General features: G+C 43.0%; 1 protein-coding gene across 2 annotated transcripts; it reads left to right on the plus strand.

Moving 5' to 3' along the window:
* Positions 1 to 1,477: 1,477 nt before the first annotated feature.
* On the plus strand, positions 1,478 to 8,844 carry LOC131217059 (protein HEADING DATE REPRESSOR 1). Of its 2 annotated transcripts, none has more exons than XM_058211787.1 (3): positions 1,478 to 1,735; positions 7,552 to 7,877; positions 8,461 to 8,844. In XM_058211787.1, exons 1-3 carry the CDS (start codon positions 1,633 to 1,635, stop codon positions 8,581 to 8,583), a joined length of 552 nt encoding a protein of 183 aa, XP_058067770.1. In that variant the 5' UTR covers positions 1,478 to 1,632; the 3' UTR covers positions 8,584 to 8,844. The 2 variants fall into 2 exon arrangements, with proteins under 2 accessions (XP_058067770.1, XP_058067769.1); XM_058211786.1 differs by having other exon boundaries at positions 1,483 to 1,735; positions 8,456 to 8,844.
* The last annotated feature ends 1,137 nt before the right edge of the window (positions 8,845 to 9,981 follow it).

Here is a 9,981-nt window from a genome sequence, read left to right on the forward strand (position 1 = left end):
CCCACCTTGACCAATCAACAAGTCAACCTTGGTGCCTGACTTTGAATTTCAAACGACCCAGCTCCTAACCAAGGTGGTCTAAGCGCCTGAAAATAGCCGAGGTCGGGTTGAAACTTGACCGGACGGACCGGTTCAAATCTTGCCCGGCCCATGAACTAAGAAAATTGGATTTGGCCATTGTAACGGCCCCGCCCGGTTGCTTCCATTGGATCCCCTGTTTCGTTTTTTGTCTCGGAGCGGCGAACGCGGATTGTGTACGGAGGAGCTCGAGTGGTGTGATACTATGTGGAGCCCACCGTGATGTATTGATTTAATCCACGCCGTCCATCCGTTTTTATAGCTCATTTTAGGGCGTCCCAAAATTACATCCAAAGCTCAAGTGGACCACACTAAAGGAAACAGTGGCGATTGAATGCCTGAAATTGAAAACTTCTTGGGGCCACAGAATTTTTACATCAAGCTGATATTTGTGTTTTTTCCTTCCCTTCATCCAGGTATTTGTGACCTTATGAACGGGTTGGATGATAAATAAACATCACTGTCGACCCTAAGAAGGTTTCAACGGTGGAAGTCAACATCCCCACTCTTTCTTGTGGTGGTCAACTTGAGATTTGAATATGCTTCAATTTTGATCTCATGCCCTAAAATGATCTGAAATAATGGAAGGACGGCGTGGATAAAACACGAACATCACAGTACGCCCCCACAAAGTATCCACATAGCGTGGTGAGCTCCTTACACAATCTGGGTCCTGTAGTGTTAAAGTCGACCTATATCAGCCCCACAGTGATCCGTGCGTGAAATCAGAGCTGTCCATCCGGTGAGGTATCCATTTTCTGGCCTGGATTCCAAAAGGTGGGCCAATCCGTAACTCAGATGAGCCACACCACATGAAACAGTGGAGAGTGGACCAACGTAGGCATCTGTGTGGGGCCCACCATGATCTTCATAAGTCGTCGAACCTTTCATTACGTGAATTCCATCTGGACTAAGGGATAGACCAAAGCTCATGCCATTCAGAAACTCATGTGGGCCCACCACTTGATTTTAAGGTTTTCAGAAACGACTTAGCACTGTTCCATGTGGTGTGGCCAACCTAATTTTTCGATCCGTCCAATTTTTGGGGTACCCTGTTTATATGGTGGGCCTCATCTGATACACGGTTCGGATGCCACATAGTGGGCCCCACACACCTCTATAGGTAGCCCCGATGCCATGAGATGACACTGCCTCCGTCGCTGCCCTATCTCCACGTGCACCGCACGTGCCGTCTCAGCAAAAAACGGCCCAAAACAGGTGCAATCTTGTGATTTGATGAGAGAGGTGAGTGCAGTTTTGTAATTTTGGCGGGTACCCAGGAAAAGAAAATGGCGTGGGCCGTACTTAAAAGAGGTGGGGCCCACCTGTAAAAATAAAATAAAATAAAAGTTAGAATTTTTCTCATCAAAACCTCCACCAAACAACCCATCCAAACGGCCCACATACGATATCATCAATAGCATCGTAAAAACCGGCCCTTGCAAGAGAGAGAGAGAGAGAGAGAGAGAGAAAAGAAAAACCTTCTTCTCTCTTTTTCTCTCAAAGAGAGAAAAACCCATGTTGGAAAAGCTGTAATTTTGAGCGTAGATCGAGATGGGCACACCAAAATCAGATCAGAAGAGGCCTGATGGGCTTATAGATGGCTTCTCTGCAACCTCTCCTACAAAGATCTTCTGGAATTCTAGAAAACGAACTGGTACTCTCTCTCTCTCTCTCTCTCTCTCTCTCTCTCCATATGAGAAATCACAGGATCCTCCATGGGAGGCTCTGTACTGTGTACTTGTTTAATTAGTTCTAACAATTGAAACTCACCTCCGGTAATCCGGACCGTTGGTCTTCTAAGTCCCGTCCTGGATAGACTATCCCCCCAAAATTATCTCCTGCACGGGACAATCCTAACCTTTGGATTTGCGAACCAGAATTCATGGTTTAGAAGAGAAATGCAACAACATTCAATTGGGAAATTTTTGGGTCATAGCAATCCACAGCAGAAAAATCAGACCAATGGTCTAGATTAGCGAAACATGCACCCCACTCATCAGAACTGGAAACCGAGCTGTGCTGCCTAAATCCTCCGCCCGCGGACCCTATAGCTCATATTCCCTTGGATTGCGGAAATTTTGGCCCTGCTTACATCGAAAAATCCGTACGGTTTACCTGCTGCTGCCGGTTGTTTGGCCTTTTATAGATGAAGTCCGTGCGGGCCTGGAATGTGGGCCTAGATAGTCGATGAGCGGGAAAATCTAGACCACATGCAGTAGTGGGCCAGATGGTTGCTCGGCCTATCCATCTTCATCTACTGATCTGGAAAATCAAACCCAGATGCAGTGGTGGGCCCCACTGACGGCCCATCTTGAAGGGAGTGTCGAGGGCCTTCCGTTCAAGTCACGGTATTTCTGTTTCACACGAATGCTAGTTCCAGACGCCCCAAGTACAAGCGACATTTAAAATGCACCAGTGGCCAGGATTTTTCGTACGTGTGTTTGATCAAGAACGGTTAACGAAAATGTTGGGTTGGTATACCCAACGGTCTACATCTAACGTCCACCTGTTGCTGACATGCTGAGTTGCATGTGCATGTGTTAGGTACGTGGCACATAGAAATGCGTACCAGCCTACGAACATCTGCGACCACCAACGCACGTGTTAAGTTTGCACGTGTGGTGCGTTTGTATTCAGCGCTTGACGATTGGGGCGTCCTAATTGTAATTGGGATTTATTTATTTTGGGTTTTAGTTTATTTTCCTTAATTTTCTCACGATTGCGGCCCCAGCCTCACCCAAGGCCGTTGGCCCACCTTGATGTATGTATGCTGTATGTATGCCGTCCATCCGTTTTGTCAGGTAATTTTAGAGGATGAGCTAAAAAATGAAGCAGATCCAAGTCTCAGGTCGACCATACCATAGGAAACAATGGTGATTGACTATTAATAAGCTACAAAAGTTTTGGATCAAGATGATTGTTTTTATCCCTTTATCTAGGTTTTTGTGACATTATTAACTGGTTGTATCTTAAATAAACATTAAGAAAACCTTATGGTGGGCCCTAGGAATTTTTAAATTGTAGGGCATTCAATCCCCACTGTTTCCTATACTATGGTCCACCTGAGATTTGGATATGCTTCATTTTTAGGTTCCTGCCCTGAAATGATCTAGAAAAACGGATGGACGGCGTGGATACGGAATACATACATCAAGGTGGGCCCACTATAAGGGCTGCACCTAATCCGTCCTCCCGTATGGGGAGTTACTTGATACTCCGTCTGCGTATGACGCTTGATACACTGTCACTCCAAAAATTAGATTGGTTGAATAACACTAACCTCTGATTCTAGGACACTTCCTTCTTGTAATGGGACCACTGAATATTTTTCATTTTTAATCGTCCATTAAATATCTATCAATCTAATAATAGAATCGCCCAAAACAAAATGGTACCATACATCTAAACTGGTACACAAATTGTGGACGGCTTAGTTTGAAATATGTTCATGACCATCTGCGTATCATCTATCAAACTGCCAGAGTATCAAAGTATATATATCTCTCTTTTTCTTTTTTCTTTACTTTGTCCTAAAAGCAAGTTGTTGGGAATACGGACATGGTATGCATATATGCCCATCCAGAGGTACTGCGCAGTAGGTAGTTGCAATATCTGAGCCATCCATCAAGTGGGTCTGACCATGGGACTGTTATCATCCAATAATCAGGCTGGTATTCTAGTCAGGAGGGCTACATTGTTAGAAACAGGTGGACGGTTGGGAAAATGTGGGCCAAGTTCTCTTCAGCTGTAAATTTGTTCTATAACTACAGCCCACTTGATTGATGAATTGAACGGACATGATTCTTCTACCAGGAATCTGAAAAGTGGGATCCTTCTGATGGATGGATTGGATCTTGCATCTGTACGCCAGGGTGGCACACGTGGTGTCGTGTACATCAGATGACTTATACACGCGCGCGGCTCAGCGAAGGTCCGATTCCTTCCTCATGATGCACGTGCAGGAGACGTGATAAGATAGGGTAATTTTTTTATTATAGACACGTCTTTCCATCAACTCTCCTTGGTTTTTTTTACCCTACCAAGCCTATTTTTTCAATATATACTGCTACGTGTACAGACAAATCAATAAAGATAAAAATTCTTCTATTTTTTCAGCTGCTTTTACCTTAAAACTAAAAGTATTTTTGCCGAAAATCTTCTCTTCGTATCTGAAAAATCTACTTTCGTAATATTAATTTTTGGCCGTTCAAAAAAAAAACCTAAGTTTTCAGCCATTCTAAAACAAAAAACGCATAAAAGGGAAGCGTCTACTGCACTAATTTTTGCCTGTGATAAAAAAGACATGGCAACGGTACTTCATCGCATATTAGCCGTGTGATAGTGGGGGTATTTTGGGAATAAATTGCATTGTTGTAAATGCAAGGATGGTCCAAAATTGTAGGAGAAAAATGACTATCGGTTTATATTGCACCTAAGGTGGGGCTAACTGCTTGGTGGACCAACCTGATTTTCATGTGCCAGATGGTCCGTTCCTATGAACGGTCCGGATCTTTTAGAGCAGGATTAGGTGAGTCGGGGTAACATCTGAGTCAGTGAGTCCCTGGCTGTGGGGCCCACCTTGATTTATGTGTGGTATATCCGCTCCTTCCATCCGTTTTTTCAGCTCATTTTAGTGTAATGGTCTAAAAGCGAAGCAGATCCAAATCTCAGGTGGACCGCACCACAGGGAAACATTGGTCATTGAACACCTACCATTAAACGAATTCCTAGGGTCGACCGTGATGTTTATCTACCATCTGATAAGGTCATATAGACATGGATGGGGAAAATATAAATATCATCTTGATCTAAAACTTTAGTGGCCCACAAGAAGTTTTTAATGGTCACTCACCACCGTTTCCTGTGGTGTGGTCCACCTAAGATTTTGAATTTTTTGGCCCATGACCTAAAATGAGATGGAAAAACGGATGGACGGTGTGGATATACAAAACACATACGTCAAGGTGGACCCTACGATCAGGAACTCACCTACTGGCGCTCATTTTGGTAGTAGTTGGTATAACTACTGCATAGGTGAGGGCCTTTTAGGAATTAAATGGCATAAAATTAGATCAGAGGTCATGGTTCCAGGACTCGACTGAGTCCGAGTCGACTCAAACGACTCCAATTACAGACTCGGACGATTTTGTCCGAGTCATCCCATGTGACTCAACCAGCTGAGAATTTGTACAATGTAATTGGCTTTTTTAATTACAGAAAGTGGGACCCATGGATTGGCAATCCAGACCGTTGGTATGTTATGGATCGCCTTGGATGAACCACTTCCCAAATAATTTATAGGTTAGTGGCCTATAAATTCTTCCATGATGGACGGCCAAGAAAGGAGAAATAACAACCCTAGACATTCAACGGAGCAACTCAGCTTGACTCGGCCGAGTTAGCCTCAACTCATTTGCTATGAGTCGACTCGATACTGGAAGAAAAACCCTTGTTACAGGTGTAATCAGATGGTTGGACCTCAAAATATCTAGGTCTGGAAAGGACTGAAATGCCCTTATCTTTTCAAATGGGGCAGATGAGTGGCCCCATTTCGTCAATCACTTGTCACGAGAAAGTGATGGTGGGCCACATCATGGGATGATGCCTACAGTACAAGCATAATCCAATGTTATGGTGCGTGACCTACATCTTTGCATGGTATACATGCATTTCCAGTTCCGACATGAGGGCCCCTTGTTTCAGTGATCCAGACCGTTGGTTCATTTTATCCCAACGTCGATGGGTTTTTCCTGAGAATATTTCTCAACAGAATAATCTTAGCCGTCCAATGTATGGCTTATAGATAGACGGTTAACAAGACATGCATTGAAGTGAAAAAGATACTAGAACGGCTGGGATCTCCCAACTTGGGAGGTTTTTTTTTTTTTTTTTTTTTTTGGAGGCATGTGCATCAGTGGGCCCATCAAATGGGCCCAGTAGTTGCATTTGGAAACCTGAGTGTGATGGGCAAAGATGCAGGCCACGTGTCATGAAATTCTTCGTATAGCTGAGGGATTATTATATGATAGGAATTAGGAAGCCTTCATCTTTGCATTTTGCAGTGTACATCCGTTACTAGTTCTGATAACTGACCTCATGGTCCGGTAATCTAGACCGTTGATCTGTTGTATCTTGAAGGGGAATTGGAGTTGGATACTGTACACGTGGCATGCATATCAGTCAGATTTAGAACTCCAGTGGGTGTAATCTAGAAATCAGATTGAATGGGCTAATCCCAGCCACAGATTAATGGACATATGTTTGTTGAACTTGGACAGCTAAATGCTTTTCTCGTTAACCGTCCATTAAATAACAACCAATCTGCCATTTCGACCTTCAAAATCAGTATAAGTTTTTGTGGCCCATCTCAAGTGCGCCCAACAATTTGGACGGTTCAACTTGTATTTTATAAATGCCACATGTACTTCGTTTTCTGTTAATTAATCCCTTATCTGATAGCGAAAAACTTTGATACTCTGGCTGAGCATGATGGATGATACACAGGCACTTAGAAATTGCATAAATTTCATATTAGTAATTCAAATTATGGGTCTTAGTTTATATGTATCATGAACCAAAAATTTCGCTTATTTGATTGTCATGAACATTTTTTGACCGGTTAAAAATGAAAAGCATCAAATGGTCCAATTACAACAAATAAGTGTCCACAAATCAGAGGTGAGGATTGTTCAAACAATCTGATTTTGGGACTTTTCCACAATTTAGTTGGTTTAATTTGATTTAATGAATGCTAATTGTTTAATTTCCAAGTACCCACTTATCAAGTTGCATACTCTATCAGAGTATCAAATAACTCCTCCATGATATATTCTCTCGGGTCCTTCCACAGTTAGACCCGGCAATGGTAGGACCCCACCTGTGAATAGTCTGCCATTGATGTGGCTCTGATGATGATGGACAATTATAGGAGTATTTGAAAGGCGGCCCAGTTGAGCGGGCTCATAGGGTTTGATGGTCTACATGATCTTGGAACATTTACAAAAAGCTAAAAATGGAAAGTGGTCTCGCTAACCACTACAGGAGCAGAGAAGATCTTACCATCTCTTTGATTTTACGGTTAAAATAAGTACTTGAATCTATAATGGCTTAGATCATCTAGAGGCAGGCTAGATAAACAAAACGGTTGTTTAAAAAAAAAAAAACTCTAGTTTTTCTCTGAGATTCATTTATATTTTATGGAATGATTTCACAAGGGAATACCTTCTGTTTTTATAAAAGAATTATTTCTATTTTATTCAATCTCTCCTGATCTTGATTCTTTCAAATTTGAGTTTCAAATTCAAAAGAGAAAGTAACAGGTTTGGAACGTGGGACTCACTCACTAGTGGTTGCTCACAAGTGGCCCCACAGGCTCCAGAAGGTGGGCCCACATGCACAATTTGTTGGACAAAACAATGGATGAACATTGAAAATTGAAAATCATCAGCTTACTGATATATTTCCTGGCAGCCAATGGCCAGAGTTTGGACCAGGTGATGGAGGAAAGCCTGAAAGAAGGTAGCAAAACTGATGATCCAATGGGAGCCACAGAAAAAATGGAGGACAAAACACCTGTGCTCTCTGATCGTCGAAAGGCACTCTTTGAACCATTGGAGCCAACAAACATCTCGAATGAGCGACGGCTGCGGCCGTCGGCAGAAACATTGCTCCCACCGCCGGATTTTGATGATGCATCTTACCCGCGCGGCTGGCTCGTCGGGAAGAAACGGAAGTTGGTTAATGTGGACGTTGTCGAGAGCATGCGGCGGATTGCAGTTCAAGAAATGAACAGGAAGGTCCTTTCCTTCTCTCCCCAACCTTTGATGACCACTCACACCAAAATGCACACCGACCCAATGCTGCTCATTAGATGGAACCTACTGTGTAATTCAATCAGACTGATCAGCTCATCTGGTGGGCCACATATGAAAACTTGGATATTTCCCTATGAGTTTGTTTTGCCTGTGCCACGACTCAAGATCACCAGCATGAGCGCCCCACATGCAGAGATGGTCCAATGATCATTGTCGTCCATATGGTCCAACAGTCAATACTTCAAGGATGATCCAGGATGATCCTGACCTTCGACTTTCAGAGTTGAATGTGAGGAATTGAAAATCTTCTCCTACATTCATCTAACATAGTAATGCTCCAAATCATCCTTTCAGCATAACTCTTTTGCAGTGGGCCTTACAGGAAAGCATTCAAAACATGGACGGTTCAGATCATTAGACCATCTCAGCATCCAGGGACCCAACTGGGCAACACCTATGGAAATCCTTAGCCATGGCATAGGTGGAATGTGCATTCCACATTTTCACAGAATCCACGAGTATAGGGTGAATGGACAGCTCAGAATGCTGGGTTTTAACAGGACAGAGAGATCGACGGCCTGAACGAGCAGTTGGAAGAAGATGCGCGGTGCCTGGAACACCTGCAGCTGCAGCTTCTGCAAGAAAAAAGCAAGCGGGCCGATGTGGAGAGGGAGAAAGCCCTGCTTAAAGAACAGGTATCAATGCTGATGAGCATGCTGCAGGAGAACGAAAACGACATAGGAATGGACGACGAACATGGGCCGTCGGATGATTCTTGATCATGATATATCTTTATTCTTTAGTAAGTGGATGGTGAAGCTTGCATATGCATTACATATGGATATCAGTGTTGGGATTGTATTCTTCTTGTTCATTTGTATACATTACAGGTTGCTGTATGGAGTTGGAGAAGATTGCATGCACATATATGTAATAGATCTCTTATTTACATGTGATTCTCTCTCTCTCTCTCTCTCTCTCTCTCTCTCTCTCAACATCCAACCCAGCTGAAAGTTGGTCCCGCCATGGAAAACCTGGTACAAACATCAGGCTGGTTCAATCATCAGGTGGGCCACACTTTAGAAGATCATGGACATTGGTACATCTGATCCAAAGTACACCTGGCTCGCCTGATGAGTGGATCGTCCTGATTTTTTGCCCTTGGTGATCTTCATGGTGGGCCCAACCTACCACGCGAGTTGGATGTCATACCCTCATTTCACAAGCGGGACGTCGTACGCACACATTGCACAGTGGTGACTATGTACAGATTGGGTAGCTTAGTCGTCTAACTAGTTGAATGCTACTGTTACCACCTTCATGGGCCCTTAGCAAGGTTACCAGAGCTTTCAATTGACATATGGAATAGCCTATCACCAATCTGGACCGTTGATCAATAGCATGAAAAATGGACAGCCCAGATTGAGCGCAAAAGGCAGGTTCAATTGTAATATTAAAACATGTGTTCAGTAAGCCCCACCATGGCTTGCTCATGTTTCCAATACACTTTGTTTTGTCAGCCCTTAAAAAGATCATCCACTTTGTTCATCTCAAGTCTATCTGGAATCACATAAAGCATAGAAAAGGAAATCTTGTTCCTTAAGAAACCTTATTTTTAAGGTGAAAAAGAAAACCTTGTTTTCCTTGTTTCTTTTTCAAGAATATTTTCTTAGAAATTTAAATTCTATTTTGAAACAAATATATATATATATGGCATAGGTGGCATATGTAGGCACTTGAGCTGAACTGTGACACGTGATATAAGGTACAAGACAATTGGCATCATTGTCACCTGGCATATTTGGAGCTATTGAAAAGGAACAATGGTACATGTACATGGGGTGCAAGAGAAGATATGAATGGTGGTACATGTGGCACATTAACACATGTGGAGAGGAAGAGAAGATGGATGGTGGCCTATATAATACATTAGTATATGTTGGATGCTTTACACATGCAGGCCGTGAGAGGAGATGGATGATGGCACATGTGGCATAGTTGCATGTATGGAGCACAAGTGAAGATGGACAAAGGCTCGTTTGGTACATATAGCACAAGAAGTGATTAAAGATAGATGACGGCGCAT

The sequence above is a fragment of the Magnolia sinica genome, chromosome 10 (assembly GCF_029962835.1).
Source record: "Magnolia sinica isolate HGM2019 chromosome 10, MsV1, whole genome shotgun sequence".
In the NCBI taxonomy this organism is placed as follows: domain Eukaryota; kingdom Viridiplantae; phylum Streptophyta; class Magnoliopsida; order Magnoliales; family Magnoliaceae; genus Magnolia; species Magnolia sinica.